Below are 20711 nucleotides of genomic sequence, written 5' to 3'. Positions count from 1 at the left end.
CTATTAATAATATATCTTTAGTTATGAGAGTGGTCCAGGTTGTTTGATAGAAAAACAACATGCATGAAAATATGGACTTTCCTTTCGGAAAGCACAGCAACTTTTTTTCCCCTTGCGGAAATAACATATTTCGGACTGCCAGGTATATCTTTGGAGATGACGAAATAGCTACCTATGGCGAAAATTATTCAGCTCAAACTTTTCTTCTTTTTCTTCTTTTTTTAGATAGTCAACCATTATATATATATACATTTACAAGCATTTTCTTATGTTTTTTTTTTTGCTTTCTTCTTTAGAATTGTTTTCTCTTTTTTTTCCCAGGCGGCTTACCGGCCTATATTTATGCTGCAAACGGTTTGTAGTTGGGTCGTCCTCGTTTACCTTCCATACCTATAGGCATAATGATGGTCAAGAAAAATTATAAGAATGATTAGGAGGGAAAGGGGAACACCGTATTGTCTTCATTTGACTAATGCTAAGTTTTTTTCCTGTACTAAATAATCAGTAAAGTAAGTAAATCTGTTTGCTTAGGTGCATAAAATAGGAATTGACAACAAGATAATAATCAACATCTTCAACGAAATGTTGCTAGAAATTGAAAATTTGTCTTAAATACACCGATAAGTTACTCAAGTACACTGTTCAGTTCTGGCAGACCGAAATTTTAAATATGAAAATTTGGTATATATGTAGCAATGCTTTCCTCAACAACAATGTTTTGCTTTGAGTATTAACCATTAATAATGCCACAAAGGTATACATCAAGTATTGTGCAAGCGGGATCATCGCTGCATATTCAGAGCGTCTAACAACGCTTTTCGAAATACTTGAAGCATTTCTTTAATCTAGAGATTAAGGAACTTATCTCCTCTAACATTTTATGTTTTTATATTTGTAAATCATTGCAAACCGCGTGCATAAAATCGCCCACTAATCTTGGTTTCAAATTGAGAAGAATTTCAATTTCATACAAGAAAAAAAACTTGTTGTCGCCATTAGCAAATATTTAATTAATCCCTCCTTAATTATAAAATTCCTAAGTGAACATCTACATCTACATCTACATCTTCTATGTGTTAATGCAAGCGTTAAACAGTGCAACATTGTAAACTATAAATAAAAAAAAATAAAAAAATATATATATATATATATAAATAAATTCTTCAAGACAATAAATACAATTTCATTATAGTTTAAATAATGTTGTACGACAGATACTTGTCGTTACATTTAAAAATAAAAAAATAAAAAAAACTGTTAAACATGTTTCAATAAGAGCTTATTTCCATTAAGATCTCTGCCATAATCTTGTTATTAAAAGAAAAACTGATAACTTTATTACATAATAAAAAATAAGAATGATTTGAATTGAATTGTTGATAAAACATTAATTTGCTTTTCAATAATACTACGCATTAATTACCGATCATTATCAAACGTTATATTTTCTCTCTGTAAAATGCAAATCATATCTCAGTAATAGCAAATTATCGCTTATTGTGAGAGTTTAATCAACTCTTTTATATGATTATCTAGTTTAATGAAAAGTCAAGTTCATGGATATAATGTAATGGTATTAATGCATTGGTTTCATTCAAAGATAAGAGTACATTACACTCGTATCATTTGCCTTTGCAGCTTTCGGAAAAAATCATTAGATATCTAATGAAGTGAATGTAATGTTTTCTTAAACATCATCATCATACTGGGCTCGATATTATTTTCATTCATCCACTTTTTTTAATCACGCACAGGATGTTTCCTGTACTTGTGTGAGTGAGGATAGAGAAAGAGATGAAGAGTGACCGTAACCTAGTGAATGCATAGTAAGTGTAACTACATACAAGTATGATTTAAACTTTCGAACATCGACCAACCGATCGCGACGATTATCTACTCATCCATACGACCAGCTCTTCTGGGGTCGTCTAATGTCTTTGCCAAGCTAAACTTTGTGATGAAAAATGAAAGCAGCCCATTAGCACAGGACCACACTTAACAAAAAACTGTTTGTGCTTGCGGCAAAGTTCCTCTGAAGATGAACATGTCTTTTACTTTCATTGTTGTTTTCTCTTTCCATGCCACTAATACTGAGAGTAGAATATTAAAAAGTTCTTTATTTTTTTTTTTTTTTCTGTTTTTGCCGCTTTACTTATTTCACGTAATTTCTTGTTGCTCTTGTTTCTTTTTTTTCATTTTCACCACTAAAGGATGGAGGTATAGTCATTTTGTCATAATCTTTGCAACAACAAAAAGGAAGCTTCACAAACACACAACATGGAATTCTGAATTGATTAAGCCATGTCTGTCCGTCTGTATGGTGTGTATGTCGTTGACATTCTCCTCGAAGAGTGCGGATGAATTCTTTCTTCTATGGGTATCAAACAAAACAAAACGTGCAGAGTAAAATGTGAAAGTCACTGCGCGTTAATTTTAATTTAATTATGGTGGATGTTACGACGTGTTAGATTAATATTTCTTAAAAGGTGAAGAATAAATTTTATCCCATTCGCTTTTTTATGGCAATAAATAAAAACATGAGGCGCCAAAGATCCTAACCGTGGTCGATATGCGAGATTCGCCTTCAGGCGAACGTAACTTTCTCACTTGTTGTTGTATCTAACGAAAGAAATGTAATACTAAGCATACTAAGTTTTTAGCAAATGTTTGGAACATAGGGCGGCTACGTCAGTCAGATCACGCATGTGTCATCTTAGCGTAAATAATTTTAAATCGAAGCGAAATTTTTACAAAATATTGGCATTATTTTTAAGCCCTTTAGCTTTACTGCGTTCAAAGGAAAATTAAAAACCAGCTGAACCCCTTTCAAAGGTTTTGTTGAAATCAATAAGGATTTCAAGATTCGAAATGAACCCGTCAAGTTGAATTAGTATGATATGCGGCTTCTTTTTTTATTAGAAGAAGAAAGAACGAAAATATTACGTTCAGCAGTTTTTGGTACTTTCTTGCATCCGCCTAAACATATCCATGGTGGGCGCGTCAAAAAAAAAAAAACATTATATTCAAATAGTAAATGATTTCCGCGTTCTTTACTTTAGTTATTTAATTAATAAGGAGAGCAAAAGGCAAATAATAAAAAAATATAGTTATGAACAGTTTAACCCGCTCAGAGTTGTTTGCAATAACCTAAATAATGTTTATCACTTAAAGCAACATCCATTATTATCCATTAAAGCAACATTGCTTAATGCGCGTAATTTATCTATGTCGTACTTAAACTATCTCTTAACCTTAGAATGTCACGATGAGTCGAAAATGAATTATTGTTAATTATTATCGGTTGCCAAGCTTATGCATGTTTGCGATGGCTTAGGGGTTCAATCGCAATTTGGTCCTGTACCAGTTGTGGGGGTGGCTCTATGCTAGTTGTGTAAATGCTTTTTTATCTTTTTTTTTTCCTTCTTATTTATTTTATTGCATTTATACTAAGTTTTAATATTAATTAATTTAAGATTTACTTTAAGAGTCAATTGAACTTGACTGTCCAAAATTTTTAGTTGAATTTCTTGTATAAGTGGAATAAATAAATAAATAAATAAATTAATGGATATCGGAACAACTTGCATATATAACATATAACGTAAATTTCTTCATCTATATTTTTCGACTATTTATTAATAAGCAAATTTTTCAACATATTGTGTGAATGTGTTTTTTTTTTTTTTTTTTATTCCTTTTTTTGTCTCGTGTTGATTTTCGTTTACAACCGGTTTAGCATCTTAACGAAAATAACATTTCTAATTGTTAATTTTGTTTATTATTTAACTAGTTTTATGTATGACGGCTATAATAGGAAGAACGCATGTTTCATATTGAACGAAAAAAACAAACAAATTAGGGAAAAACTTCCGTTTCTACACGAAAAAAACAAAATAAAATCGTGTTCGTCTTTGCTTGAATCTTTCAACATCTCTCAACTGGTGTACCATATTTCATTGCAGGAGAGCCAAATTCATGCCAAATGCCTGCTTATACCATGCTTTTTTTTTCTGACAATTACAAACAAACCCTTGATCTGATTGCGATTTTATTCATAAAAAATTTTAAAATCATGCAAAGGAATCTCTAATTATTGAAGCCTTTAATATAAGTAAAAAGGGAAAATATACAGTTTCTTGGAAACAACTGATGAAAGTGATAGGAGAAAATTTCTTGCTCTTGATTTGTTCTACTGATCATAGACATGAATTGAACAGATAGACACACAGACGTACAGTCAGAGCAAACAGATAGATGAATATGCTTAAATCCATTGCGATATTTAATACAATGCGTGAAGAATGCGTGGGCTAGACAACGCCACTTAATATCTCCTACTCTTTGGATATGTAATATCCCATCTTTTTTGTATTGTTATCAAATAAGAAAAATTTCGAATTAGATTTGTTCTTTTGGACAACGTTTTGTGGTCATAAACATGATTCCAACAGGCGGACAGACGGACAGACATATAAGCATATACACAGATATACCAAAATCCATTACGATATTTAATACAATGAAAAAGTTAGAGAAATTAATTTAAAAAAAACGAATAAAATCTTTATACAAAAAGTTTTGAGATCAACTTCGAAGAGTATCTTTGGTCTATTGGTATTTCTCACTTAGAGAATATGCAACAGCCTGAAGAACTCTCTACGCAAGTGCCTTGTCGTTGGCGTTTCCAAAAAGGACTCTTTTGTGCGTAAAAATAATCTGAAAGCTCCACGCCGAAGATGTCATTATATTCTTATTACAACAACAATCAACCGATTATAGATTTGAAATTATACGGATTGATATGATGACACTTTTCATTGTTGCTATTTAGCCTAAAGTAAACAAAGATTTCAAACTGAATTCACGATACGGTGGTCGTGGCTACACAAAATTAATGTCTTCATAAGACTTGGTCTTCTCTGGTCTTTTTTTGTATTCTTTCACTTTAAAGCGATTCAGTAACATAAATTTGAGTTTTTCTTTTTCTTTTTTAACTCGCTTGCACTCTTGCTACATACTTGCACATGCCAATTACGTCGATGTCTAGTAGTTAAGACGATGAAATTTAACGCCATATATATTATTGCTTACACACATACTAATTAGACTTGAAAAGAAAAAAAAAAAAAAAAAGTATTAAAAGCATTAAATAGACAGAAAAACGTAAAAAGCAGAAGTCAACGGAATTTCTTGTTAATATCTTGTAGACGATTGTAGCTCTCTTTGTTATTTCGTTTTTATATATAAATATTTGTAGATATATATATATACATATAGATATATATACATATAAATATTTATGTATGTATATATATTAAACCCAGTAATTTGTATTAATGTGCTAAACGGGTATTGACCGTAAATTCATCTTTTTTTTAATGTGAGATGAGTCGTTTTAGACTTAATGTCGTCTTAGCTCGTCTTAGACGTTTTGTAACATATTCATGCAAATTATTGCACCCATCAAATAAAAACAATGGTATACTAATTTTTTTATAACTTGGGGAACATCTGTAAAATCGGTATAGTATTGACTCTGCTGACTCTATCCAATCACAAATGTCATCTATAATTGTTTCTCTATTCGGACGTCTAAACGAACAGACTTTGATCTTCATGTGACCCAGATTTATATTTTGAATATGAAAGGCAATCAATTTACGCTTTCAGGCGCCGCGATGTAGCAACACAAGCCACCCATCTTATGTAAGCAGCAAGCTTTAAGCCAAACAACGGATCATAAATGACTTATAGAAAGTTTTCATTTCCTTAATGCTCATCGCTCTTCTTGTCCTCTTTTTGTGCTAATGTCGATCTAGTCAAGACTTCAACTTTTCCTAATGGTATTCAATACATTCTCGTAGATCGGACATAACCTCAATGAAAATCACTTACGGTTTTCCCATATCTTCGCAATAGAGATCAATAAAGATCACTTACAGCATTCAGATATCTTTAGAATATAGATTATTATGTAGGAAAATATGTTGTTAACAATATTTTACTCAGGTAATAAGATGTGCTTGCAACTGTGTGTAGATTCACATACGCGTGTATTTTTGATCATAATGTAATCATTATCACTTCCATTCCTGTCCGCCACAGCATCGCACAGAACAAACTGACTAGAACTTTATTTACGGTCTACACTACATTTCCCAAAAATTGCCGTTACATGTTAACGTTAGTTGTTAGACAACTTAAGAAAATTTGAAGGAGAAGAAAAATGTTAAAATACCCGGTAGACATTGGCCGACAAGTTAAGATCAAATGGTTAACAAAAAAAAAAAAAAAAAAAAAAAAACAAAGACATAGTCCCTACCGGCCTATTCGTATCACCATAATTAAACGTAAATCTTTACGTTACTTTTCGAAATTCATTTAAGTGGTGTTCATCGCGCAAGGATTATATAAATTTTGAAATTCTTGTTTTAAATAAAGCATACAAATTTCTTACTTGTTTTCTTTTTTTTTTTTTTTTTAAATTTCGAACATTTGTTATTTTGAACTTGACTTTAATATATTAATTATTTTATAGATTGTTTTTTTTTTTTTTCTTTTTTGTCACAAAATTTTTCATAACACTTAACATACAAAACTAGTTAGACAAGTTTAATCAAAAAAAATATAAATAAATAAATAAATACAATATTTTTAAAAAGTTTTTCTAAAAATTTTAAAAATCGTGCAAAACTTTGCATATAAATAATTTCTTAATTTTTAATTTCGATTTCAATTAAAGTGCTTCACTAAAAACTTAAAAGAAATGTTCTTCACTTTATCACTTACGTTTTGGCGGTCGCGCTCGTTTATTTTGTCTTCGTTGATGGAAAAATGAGTTCAAGACATCAGAGCAGCCAACAGAACGGCAATTATTTTTTAAGCTTTTCTTTGTCTCATTGTTTGATGCCACATTTTGTTGTTGTTGCAATTGCTGTTGCTGTTGGTGCTGCTGCTGCTGTTGATTTTGAGACTTACTATCATTATAATCACAATCATCAGAATTTACAATACTGTAGCGTTGAGATGAAAATTTCGAAATTTCTTTCATATTTGCTTCTTCTTTTTCTTTTACTTTCTTTTCTTTCTTTCTTTCTTTCAAAGGCAACAAAATTTTGACATTCAATGAAGAACAAAAATAAAAGTTGAAAAATGGAAAAATTTTATTTACATCTATAGAATATGTTTTCTTTAATAAGGAATCACTTAAGAACATATGCGTTATATCCGCATGTATATATATATATATATATTACATATATATATATGTATATGTAATTGGTATGATCGCTATGTGTATATTTGAAGAGATTCTTAAATGAAGACTGAACTGTTCGCTAGCGTTGCTCGCACTTGAATGAACCCCTAGAAATAACCCTACTTGACCAAGTCAGATTTTTGCAATTTTTTTTTTTTTTTTTTTCTTTCCTGCCTTCTGAAGTCTCACACTCATTCGATCTCAAATAGCAAAAGCAGAAAAGAATTTCAATCAAAACACACACATACGGTCATTTAAGCTTACACAGCGCAATCGAAAACATGTATACAAAAAGCAAATATACAATATCTAAGCAAAATCACACCGTTACTGTTATAATGGTGTTTGTGTTTTCTGTTTTTTTTTGCAATTTATTTGCTCTTACGAAGCCTCTGTATTGATCTGTAGCTGTTTGTAAACATAAAAAAAATAACCGGCAAGAACATTTAACACTTGTTATGCTTGCGCGTACACTTATACACGCGCGCAAATATACTACTTCTATACTTCTGATGTCCACAAACAACCCCAGCTTAATACGATCTCACACAATCGCATGGAACTTATTTTTATTTTTATATTGCCTTTATTTGTATGCGTATATAAATTATTTTTCTCTCTCTCTCTCTCTCTCTCTCTCTCTCTCTCTCTCTCTCGCTCTCTTGTTTAGTTTCTTTTTATACATAGTTATAGATATATATAAAATGCATTCGATTCGATATATTATCGCTAAACATTTTATTTATTGCAATTCTCTCTTCTGTTAAATAATAGTGCAATAGTATCCAATAGCTTCTTTTCAGATAAGACTAGCTAGCTACTGATATCCATACACTTGACAAGTACATTAACTGTATTAAGTATATGTGACGTTTAAAATTTACGAGATAAGAATCTCCGCAAAAAGGAAAAAAAAAATAAATGACTTCAATAATATAGATACCTGTGTAGTGGAATTTGCCTTTCACTATTGTAAAATTTTACAATTTCTTAATTAATCGCCTACCAAGGGCTTGTATTTTAGCATTGAATCAAAAATCTTCCTGATTTATTTACTATTAATGTTTTTTTTTTTTTTTTTTGATATTGTGAGTAGAAAATTTACAGCTTTTTGAAGTTACAGAAGCATACAAAGTTTAAAGTTCTTGAGAGTTAAAGTATTTGAGATTTTTTTTTTTAATTATATAAACAAAAGAAATCCATAGATAACCATCATATTTTACAGTTAAGTAATAAAATAATTGTTAATCTTTTTTGAAGCAATAAACAGAAAACAGAGAAAAGTTTAAGTGAAGTTTAATATGAATACCTGTTGACGCTAGGCCTAAAACGAGTTTAATATTCTTCGTCTTCCTCTTTTTATTCCTAAACAACTTTGACTATTTATATTAACTCTAATTAACATAACCGGTTTAAAAGCCATGAGATTGAAAAAGTAAGCCCCGTTTGGATCTCTTTACGGAAAAAATACTTCCATGTAATTCTTTCTATAGTATCTGATCGCCATTGACTTTCGTTAGTTGATCTGCTGGCGCTGATCAACACGTAGACAGGCCCCCTTCATCATAGATAAGGCGGCGGTATCGGTAACAATACCCCCAGGTAGATTTACGTACAAGTCAAAGTAAAGACAGATTCATTCGCCTGATATGCATCGTATGTCTTATCGTAAATATCGTACATCTTTATCGTATATCGCATATCGTGAGGTCGTTTCAATTTGTATTTTCACGATATTCTAAACACTAGTTATGTCGTTGCTTGACAATTCTAAACGAATCCACGAACTGATTTGAGTTTGACCTGAGCGCTTTAAAGAACATATAATTGAAAGCTTTACTTACACTAGAACTGATGGCTTTAAATATAATAATCACCAAAAAAGTTATATTCGGCTTTGGCTATCTTCTTCAATATCCGCCAATAGTTTATTTATATTCTTTCATTGATTGATATTCTTTTCATTGATTCTTCCATTATCTAATCTATACCCCACATAAATGAATGGCATTTTTATTCAATTCGTCAGTGCGTAAACTAAATACTGTATGTGTACCGTATATTCCAATGAGTTTTTATATGTTTTCTTGACTAAGTGGTTCCAAATTTTATACGATTGTCGAAGCTGATGCATATCGATTCAGTTATTCATACTAATCGGAAATGTAGGTACTTTACGCTGTATCCTTTAGGTAATTCAATCTTTTGACAAATTGCATAAACTGTTCAGTGATGAGTCTAAAGGACTTATATATAAATACTATTGCATTACATATCGTAATGCATTTTAGCAACATTTACAGTTACCTGCATGTATGTTATGTTAGTACTTTACAACAGCGAACGGTAATTGCAGATATATTTAAAAAAAAATAAATAAATGATTCTCTCAAGTATTAAAAGGAAGCATTATTCCGTTATTCCAAACACATACAAAGCTTAAAGGCCCGACTATTAAGTCTGCGTACTCAGATTCAACTCCTAAAGCGGTAGATCGTCTATACGACTATAATAGTAAATGCTCGATTGGTAAAGAATAACCGTTATTGGTGGACTGTGCACTTTCCAGGGTTCGGCTACACTCTATCTGCCCATCCGCTCACTTCTTTCTGAACATTGCAGTGTGTGGACGCGTATGGGGAATGGATGATATTAAAAAATAGAAAAGACCAAATCAAATTCAGGAAATTCCACTTAGATTGATGCGGTTAAAAATTTAAGTCGAATCCAGGTCCCTAAACATACAGGAATTCACTTTCATATATAAAAAGAGATTAAAACAAAAGTTATATTTATTCGGGGCCAAATGTTCAGATGAGATCCCGAAATGACATTTTTAAATAGTTTTACCTATGTTATATGCGAAATCTTTGGATCAATGGTTTCCATTATTTATCCCTTACTTTGATTAAAGGTACCATGCATAAGAAACGACTTAAGCAACATGTAAGCTTTTCTCTTATTGTTTATTTATTTATTTATTTTTTTTTTTTTGTAACTATTATTATCTCATTTTTTTTTTATTATCTTGCTTGCAAACGCATAAAGCCGCCCATTTGAAATCCTAACGGAACTGTGGGAAACTTTATGATATTTCAAATAATTACTTCTTTTTTGTTTCGCTCGTTGATTGCAAATTCATTTTTATCGTATCGTGATTGTTAATTCAAAAGCATTTGTATTTCACTTAAAAAAAAAAAACATTCAATTTTTATTTAAATTTTATTTCGTTATATTCTGAACACGTAAATGTCCTAAAAAATGACACAGACTTTATTAACAGAAATGCGAAAAAAAAGACTCATTAATACAATGAAAAATCACAAACGAAATGGAACAAATCAGAAAGCTGTACACGAAGAGAACTATATTTGTAACAGGTGCACGCTACACTTGCAGCATGTCATAGATAGTCTAACGTTTTGCTTAACGTCTAGGATGTCTACTTTTAATTTATGCTCGCAGGCATTGACATGCGTGATACTAAGTTATACTATATCCTTTTATTAGCTCAATATTTTTTAGACAACGCAATACCTATTATATATATATATATACTTTAGTCGTAGTGAGTGCGTACATACATCCTCTAGGCAGCAGCCACCATTTTTCCTTATCGTTTTGCCTTTCGCCACTTTTTTTCTGACCGCCACTGTGTCACACAAATAAAAAGAATCCCCTAAGTCATTCAGAGGTTAATTTTAAAAACAAAACAAGCTGTACACATACAAATTAAGAAAATTTGCCATTATCATCAATCTTGAGCAATTAGGGAGGTAAGTATATATGAGAGGATAATACTAATTCGTATGCTTTATGGGTAACGTTATCTCTTGCAATATTTTTTAATGTCTTTTTTTTATTGACTTAAACGATCTTCAAAAGTACCTAAACTTGATAAAAGAAAAAAAAGTGAGATGATGCGAAATTTTAAATAATTCAAAAAGGATATTCCAAGTAATTAGCTTTGAGTTTTATTGCAGTAATTTTGTGTATAATATATAACTTCGCAAATATCATAAACAGTTAGTGTTGTTGTCCCTTAAGTGCATTCAATATAAAACTGGGTACTCTATAATGTGGCATTAAGAGTCATATAAGAGCTATAAATTTTATTTGTTGTGCTTTTGTAAAACTCACCAATTTTACTACTAATTTTTTTACATAAATCTTCTCTTATTTCTCCAGTAACAAATAACAGGAATAACTTTCGTGATTAAGGTCATTGACAGTTTTTGGTTTATTCGAGTACTTCAAAGTTCCAAAATTACCTTAAAGTAAAAAAAGTTCAATAGATTTTTAAGGCAAGCTCACATAGGCTTTTTTGTGAGTGCCACAAGATATAAAGCATATTCCAACTGTCCCTTAAAGTCATATGTCATCGAAATCATTTAATTTTTGCACCAAAAATTCACTTATTATGCTTGTCTAGCATTCTCTACTAAAGACGACTGCAATGTCATCTCCATTTTCAAAAATGACATTTTTATGCCATGCCCGAGAGTTATATTTGTACGCATAAAAGTCGTCTAAAAACGTCATGTGTGTTTTCTTTACGCCAAAAGGGCAATAATCCGTTTAACCAAATATGAATTTCGTCCCACTTGCACGAAATGTAACTATGGGTTCATTGTCTTTGTAATCAATTTTAACAATTCCTGCACGCTGCACAACTACGCATGTATTGTATTCCACAAAAAAATGACAAGATTTAAATAATATACACCTGTACACATAATATGTATAAGAATATGTATATACATATACATATATATATATGTCTGTTTGCCGTAAGCGAATCTATCATTTCTTCCAAGTGCGAATAAAATTTTCATATCCAAAAATTATTTTGATGATCTCTTCATATCAAAGTGTCAGACGGTAATTGAAAAAAATGGAAAATATTTATTCGATTAAATGTATTCTTCTTCTTTTTTTACCTTCGCTACTAATTTGGCTGTAGACTCAAAATGCCCTATAGAAGTGATAAATTTTCGAAAACTAATCATGGAATGCAATGGACGGATAGGGAGTGTCTGCCAGGAACTTGTACATTTCTCTTGGAGTTACCGATCTCTGTGTTCCGCCTTATAGTTCACATTATTATATCGATATTCAATGTGTCCACCTGGCGTAGAGCCTTAATCGGGCGGATTGAACTATGGGCATTTAGTGTAGTGTAATTCGGCACTGCTCAGCCTTGCAAGCTCTGCATGTCAACCAATGCTGTCACCTCTACCCACCTAAGCCGGGGACTCGTGACTTTGTGAACGGACAACCTGATCCCTATGTGTTCCATAGTTCATAGAATGCTTTTAGAATTATCGGCATGCGCGTATCATTGTGTTCGTAATTTCACACTAGCATTGTGGGTTTTCCATACTTCGTATTGTACTAGGAGAAGTAATCAATCCAACAACGCCAAGTACCCATCACATTGCACGATCGTTAACGTTTCGCCGACATACTGAACCTCCTGAGAGATGAGGATGTCTGTACGCTCCTCGAAGATTCTCCAAGGCAAGGATTCCATTCACACAGGGAGTCGCATTATAGATCAAATCTCAATATTTGATTGCAGATATTAAAATATTTTAACTTTAATAGATGCAAAATGAATAAGCGCCGAACTGTGCTAATAAAACTTTCCTAAATTTCGGAAAGTGAAATGAATTCAAAGTCTAAAGCAATTAAATTTTTTACAATCAATTTGTTGAAGAACTTTATTTACCTAACCCATCATCAGCTCATTAGAGTTATTGAACCTAATGCAAAAATTACTTTTTATTTTAAAATATTTTTAGAATAATTGAGAATTACTTTTGCTTTTTTTCTTTTTTTTTATTCGTTCTTTATTCACTCACTCTTAGCGTTTAAAAACAAAACAAAAAAAAAAAAAAAAAGAAAAGTTGACTAAATAGGAGAATAGCTAGCTACTCGCTTTAAAAAAAGATAACAAAAAATTTTGAAAAAAATAAAACTTGTCTGCGTGTATATAAATTAATATAAAAGTTTACCGTTTGTCGAAAAATTTTTTTTAAATTAATACCTTGTCATAAACTAACGTTTTATAATGTTAATGTTTAGAAACAAAAAGTAAAAAAAAAAAACAAACTAAACTGAACGTCCTTCGTATCATAAGTGATTTTAAGCGAGGTATAGAAATTTCCCGAAAATCTTAATAGAAAAGCGTATGCAGCGATTTGAAAGCGTTAGAAACTTATTTAAATATCTTTATGCATAAACTGGTAAATGAGTAAGTCTGTCTGTTTAATATATATATATATATATATATTTATGCTGAATATATGCTTATGTTTGGGTAAATCAACTTGAAATTATTATTAGTTTTGTTTTTATATTTATATTTATTATTATGATTATTTCTTTTTTTTTTTTTCCTTTTTCTCTTCTTCTTCTTCTTCTTCTTCTGCTATTTCTTCAGGTGAGTTGGTTAACCAGTTATGCGATTATATTGCACGCGGTAAACATTACTTAGATTACTTCATATAACGTGAATGTTCATAGATGTTTTTATTGTTTTCAAACGCAGTCTTTCTTAACAATGCGTACGAACGAGTGAGTATCGATAAACCAACTTGTAATGGAAATCTTTGTTATTACTCATTACATGGGAATCGAAAGTGTTGCAAAAGTGAAAGAAAAACATCATGTCTTGCAAGTTAGTTTTTAGCGAAGCAAAACAAGCAAAAGGAATTCCATAAGAAACTTACTTTAAATTGAGTTAAAAAGTTTTTTTTTTTTTAATTTTTTCTCATGACCTAAGACAATCACGTAGAAATATGATGTTCCAAAAAAAAAAAATAAATAAATAAAAAACGGTTAGCAATTAAAAGAAATCAATGCGAAACCTATTGCAGGCTAGAGTGGCAAAGAGGTATAGACGATAAGTGAGAGGCTGCTTATCAGTTCTTATTAAGCCCCCGAGTGTTTATGTAATAATTAACCTCCCTGTTGAGAATTGTGAGATGCAATCTATATATAAACATATATACACAACATTGACCATTGAAACGACTGATGTCGTTCTTATCACTAACAGTTCAAAGTGACGCTCAAGATCAAATTGAAAGGAAAAAAAAAAAAAAAAAAAAACTACGAATTTCATTTAATTACATAAATTAAGGTGCTTATGTGTGTGTATAATTCACATTCTCATACACGTGACGCTTCATATTTATTATTAATATTTTCGCTTAGGAAACGTGAGATAATGACGTCGTGCGATGAGCGATTTTCAAATCTAAAGTTTGTTATTATTATTATAATACCGAGACGTACATGAATTAAGAAATTAATAAATAACCAAAGTCAAAACCAATATAAAAACAAAATTATCTAAACGAGCAGCGGATATATAGAAAGTGATAGCTAACATATGTATCAAGACGAGATGTTTGCTTTAACAAAAAAAAAATCCCGGAGAGATATAAAATAAAAGACGACCGCCTTTCTGTAATAGTGATTAGGAGCTGGTCGTCTTCGAACAAATATGATTAAAATTGCAATCGTCAATGCACTTCCAAATGCCAGAAATGTTTTTTTTTGTTTTGTTGACGAACATCAAATAAGAAAAGTGCACTTGACATCTATTGCGCGACTTTCGCAACATTTATAAAAAAATGCTTCTTGTCTGCATGCAAGGATAGCAAGGGCGTTAATTTCATATAGTTATTGCGTTTGTAACGGACAAAAATATACGCATTGAAATATATATGTTAAAGTATAGGAATAGATTAACACTTTTACTCTTCAATCTATCTTGTGTTGCCGGAATTTCTGCTGAAATTTGGCAGATATTTTTTCAATTTACTTTCACATAATCACTTACAAAGTAAACTCATTTCGGTCCAGAAATAGACCTGACTGAACGACTTATAATCCAAGATGAGATGTTGTTCTGAAATGTCGCATAAATATCAATCCATTTATTTAAAGGTTCAGCTTAGATAAGCATTCTTATTGAAGATCTAATTACCACTAGTAGTACGAAAGTTTTGCATATACCGAGTTCTACCGCTACCCGTAATCTGTGTCACATCGCTGAACATAAAAACATCAAGCCTGAATTCTTGATTCACTAGATTGGTAATAAATTGCAATTAAATTTTTCTCACCAACTGAGACCGTATTACTAAAACAATTGGCATCATTTTTGGGCCTAACGTGAAAGCAATCCCCACGAATATCTGTGTCATCGGTCATGATCAAAATATGGAAATTATAATATCAGCCTTTTTCCGAGCTTCTTTTAATTTCTTCGTTATCGTAGGCCTGCATATAAACAGATCACGTCCAGTTTTTAACCTCACATTTTTAATTAATCAAGGAAGGTTTGTGCCAAATTTCAGTTCCCGTCCATATTTTTGTAACTATAGCGTTTCCGCAAAAGTTATGGATGAAAATGGCCCATGACGGTAGAAACGGTAGAGACGGTTATTAACGGTTAAAGATACCGATATCAGAATCAATCGAACCATTGTCTCCGACAGGAGTGTCGTGTAATCGGCTACATTGTCATTTTCTTTTTACACATATACATTCTCCCTTTATTGCTTTTATCAAAATTTATTCGTTTTCTTGCACATTATGTTGAATTGTATTCTCTTAAGTAGATTTGTTTTTTTTTTTTTTTGTGCTCTTGAGCATATTGGGGGATGTATCATGTCAAGCAGCAGTTTTTGTGCAACAACTCTAAGTCAATCTTTTCTCCTACTTTTTTAGAAAGTGGAGATGAACTTTGCTTCTTTTCAATTTTAAATAAACTTCGCAAAATGACTTCAAATATTTATAATAAATCCCTCATGCAACTATCTTTAAACAAATACTATTCAATCCAATAAAAAAAAAATCAAACCTCATGGTCATTTTAGCTTTCAAGGTTAGATCTTACTTTCCATTCTCTAAACACTTAAGCGTGTCAAACTGTCCAAGGACCGTCAACGATGCAGGATTCACTTTCAATTAAGACTAGTTTAGATGCATTGCCAATAATTATATAATTAAGCAGCGGGAATTCGAATCGTCTTCAAGCTTCATAAGACATAAAAGTTCTTTTCAACCGAAAAAAAAAGGGGGAAGAGGAATAGATAGGGAAATGATAGCCAAAGCCTAGCACGTATGCGCCCAATCGTTAAGCCTTATTATACCTTCATCGACTGAGCACCAAATAGCTAGGACCGAAGTAAACTCTACAGCACTTGCGATTTGAACCCGGAAACAAATTGCTAAACGCAATTTTTCCCAACTACTCAACTACTCATGTGGACAAACGCGCAATTAAAACGAAAAAATTCATACGATTCTAGACGTTGTCTACAAAAAAAAAAAGTTGTTGTCTCCAAATAATTTTAAACAGCAAAGTAAAGCCCGTGTTGTTCGTCAATCGAGACATCTCGATTGTCTTGCAAATTTCGCAAATGTTCTTATCTACAGAACAACCACAGTCAGATAGTCTCGCCTATTGTCTTAAGTACTTTTTAAACTTTAGTCTTGTAACGAGACTTAGCTTAATCGGAACGGATAGGCTCGCATGACAATGTTATGGCAAAAGAGACTTCACATTTGCACGAAAATCTTTCTTAGCTTGTAGCACCAGTCCATCTAAATTTTCTAAGCATCCATGTACATGTCTTCCCGCCATGAATATTCTCATCGGAGCTTTGACTCCTCCCGAAGGCATGAAAGTGAAAGCAAAATGTCGCAAACTTTTTATGTGCTCCTAGAGCCGAATAGTTTTATAGTAAACTTATTGATCGTTAAGCGAGGCACCTCTCTAGGCTCCAGTTTAAAGTTTACAGTTACCACTGTCACCTTTGCTATCAACTTGAGCTTGGCTTACATAACTCAGAAAATTGAAAAAAAATTCAAAAAAAACAAACAATTAAATTCCTTTAATACAGATTTCATGCGTCACATATACGCTTTTATTATTTTAATTTCATTTTCAAGCAATTAAAATGATTGAATTGTCTATTGATTATGGACCACGGGAAGGCGGTCGTTACTAATTGAGAAATATTTCAAAATTTGAAAAGTTTCTTAAAGAATTTTTTCTGACACATATATATATATCGTATTTCGTAAGTAAAATTTCGAAGAAAGAATTCATGAGCGCTTTTGTCAATTCTTGAGGCAAAATTAGAAAAACATCTCTTAAGCCCCAGATGATCTATTTAATCAAAGCTGCTTTTTTTTTTTTTATATTTAAGTCTTATGTATCCATTAGAAAGGAAAAAATCATTAAACTTACGTGCAAATATTTGAATCATTATTTTCGTTATGTTTGTAGTTGTAATTTATTCAATGTTATATAATATTACGTTTACAGAGTTTGTTATTTAGAACTATTTAAGATTTGTTGGTTTGTTTGTTGTTTGTTTGTTGGTTTTAAAGAACAATTACGAATGAATGTTTTTAATTACTTGTAATTATATCACACTATTTTAATTTAATTTATTTTTTTTAAAGGCGTAATGGATTTACGTCTTTAACTGTTCACATTTGTTTTTTTTTTTTTTTTTTTTTTTGTAAAAGTGCTTACCGAATCTAAAATTCAACAGACACACGTCTATACTCTTACATCCTTAAGCACATTTTTTTACTTTGATTATTTTATATGTTTGTATAAATGTGTATATTATAAACACATATTTTTATTTTTTCTATTTTTTTTTTTCCAAATTAATTAAAAAATTCGGAGGGAAAATATTATTAATAAATGGAACGTGTTGCAATTATTGAGGTTCAAAATCGTTTAAACCGTTCAATATTTAATAAAATATATTTCAGCTCTGATTATAAGTATGACTTACTTATTCGTATGAAACGAATGTGCTTTAAAACCTTTCTTTCATTCGCTTACAATCAATGATAAGATGTTCACGTAAATATAATATTTATTAAAAAAACATATGGCGAAGAAGCACAAAGACAATCAATCGACTATACAACGATGACAATTGTGAGGAAGTTCCAAAAGGTATTATTTAACTCATATTATGCAAAGACTAATCTATCGAAAAATCAAAGTAAATTTTTATTTTCAAAGATTTTTATCGTGTTTAGATCGAAAGATGAAGTTTTCTTACCATCAATTTTGCTTAGCATAATAGGGAGACACTTCTGTCCCATAATTACTATTAAAACGATGATAAAACAATTATCAAAAAAAGAAAAAAAAAAAAATCATCAAAAAAATTCATAATTTATTAAGAAGAATAATAAAACTTGCACGACTGGGCGATTTTCCACTATCAACGTCTTCTCTCAGGGGATTGCGTTTTCAATAAATCGCTTCTTAAGCTTGACTCTTTGTAACCACATGACTGAAATCTTGGGTTAGAAGAAAAAAAAAGGGTAAGAATTTAAATCTATGGTTAGCAAACAAAGGAAAAGTCTTACCAAACTTTTTTACACGCTTTACCGACTAGGTTAAGATATTGACAGCGTTACATTGGGAATTTTTTTCCCCTTAATAAATCAATTTATCATCTATTTAAAAGGACCAAGTAATCATAGCAAAGTTTTGCCTTTGTAATAATTTTCCAGACATCAATATGTCTTATTAAGCTTAACAAGTAATATGAAAAAATATGCTTAACAATTGTCAAGGATGCCCTATAAGAATAATTAGGTTCTTAAGCGATAAGAAATACTTTTATTTATACACTCATTGAGAAGGGTAGTAAAAAAAAATAAAAATAAAAAATACATTACCTCGTGGGTATTTCGTATCAAATCAATAAACAAGAAACGATTCGCATGCTATTAATTGCTTAGAAATTCGGTCAAACACATTATAAAAAAATCAAGATTGAAATTATATTTAGCTTGAGCCGAAATCAAAGCTAAATTTCTATCTTTAAAATATTATCATTTTTTTATATATAAATACATATTTATTTTTTTTTTACACGGTTTTATTTTTCACCTAATTTTGCAACAACACCTTTTACCCAAACGAACAAATACACTTTTTTACACGAATATTTTATTTTAGGACGAATTGCAAAAAAAAAAAAAATTTTTTTTTATTTCTAATTTTGTCAATGTCTTATAGAAACTTTTGCGTACAGCAACAAATTACAATCCAGGCAGTACCGTGGCAAGAGGTCGGATTGCTATTTTAACAACAAAAAAGAGGCGAACGAAATTCTTCACTTGAATCAAACCTGATAGTTGTGCTAGACATATCTGACATATCTGAGACACCTGCTGACGATAGCATTTTTGGTCCAGCCCGTAAAAAACATGCACGCTTCTTATCAACTAGCGATGAATCGTTGTGAAACTGATTATTATTCCTAATTTCAATTAAAATTTTTATATGTCATACTTATGGACTGATTTCATTATTATATTTTTTGCACGGTTCTAGAAGTTTTTTCATCTCACACAATTTTTTAAAGTTGTAAGACATATTCTCAAGTTACTTCTTTACACGATTTTTTTTTGCACGCTTTTCTAAGGAACTTATTTACCCTTCAAAAAAGGAGTTGGTTGTATATGTATGCATATTTATTTACTACTATGTGACGAGTTTGCCTTTTGAAAGTATTTATATAAATAAAAAAAAAAAAAGATTAATAATTTCTTTCGTTTTTTATTTATTTACATATTTGTTATTGTTTTGTTATATATAATTATTATTATTTTTATTGTATTCGTTACTTACTGATTTATATGTTGAACTAAATGATTTTTTTTCTCGTTTGTCAAGAACAAAATGGAGGCATGGCGGCTTTTGCAAAGTTTATTTTTTTTTATTTTTTTTTGCTTAAAATCTATTAAATTAATTCTACAGGTCACAATTTTGTTTTTAGAACTAGATATTACAATAAAAAATTTCTTCTGGAAAAAAATCGCTGTAAAATCCGACTGACTTTAGAAAAATTATCGCTGGAGTGTCTTGTTCTGAATCTGCAGTTAAAATTACAAGGCAATCGGATAAAAAATTTTCCGGAATTGGGCGATATGTCAAGTGTACATATGTCTCCGAAAAAATTGCGTTCAAAGTTTCAAACTTCAGTTTACCGTGCCCTATAAGAAATTGATAATAACTTGAATAATGATTCTTTGACAAACACAAGCTTGTGCCTTTCATCGGCTATAATACCGAATTTTTATATTATTCTTTATTTCAATTTTTTCTACCCTAAATATTTTAATTAAAGAAAACTATGTGTAGATAATTGAATAAGTCACGTCAGAATCTATTACGCAATAAAAATAATTTTAAATGATTTTTGATCTTTACTTCTGGAAGTTACATATTGACTGAAGAAATGATTTTTCAGTTCCGCAATGATAGGTAACAAAGAAAAACGCTGATAAGAGAAATTATCAATAAAGTAATGAAACGAGTTAATATTTAAGAATAATAGACTAAGCATTGCATTTGTATTCTTTAACCTAGATATAGTTTTTAGTT

General features: G+C 30.7%; 1 protein-coding gene across 1 annotated transcript in view; it reads right to left on the bottom strand.

Moving 5' to 3' along the window:
- The window catches only part of LOC119632828 (scavenger receptor class B member 1), a 38120-nt gene extending 31019 nt beyond the window's left edge, over positions 1–7101 (bottom strand). Inside the window, exon 1 of the mRNA XM_038025950.1 lies at positions 6790–7101. Coding sequence (XP_037881878.1) covers positions 6790–7051 — 262 coding nt within the window. The 5' untranslated portion in view covers positions 7052–7101. The remainder of the gene's footprint in view (positions 1–6789) is intronic.
- Between the last annotated feature and the right edge of the window lie 13610 nt (positions 7102–20711).

The sequence above is a fragment of the Glossina fuscipes genome, unplaced genomic scaffold (assembly GCF_014805625.2).
Source record: "Glossina fuscipes isolate IAEA_lab_2018 unplaced genomic scaffold, Yale_Gfus_2 2, whole genome shotgun sequence".
Classification (NCBI taxonomy): Eukaryota; Metazoa; Arthropoda; class Insecta; order Diptera; family Glossinidae; genus Glossina; species Glossina fuscipes.
This window is presented reverse-complemented; position numbering and strand designations above follow the sequence as displayed.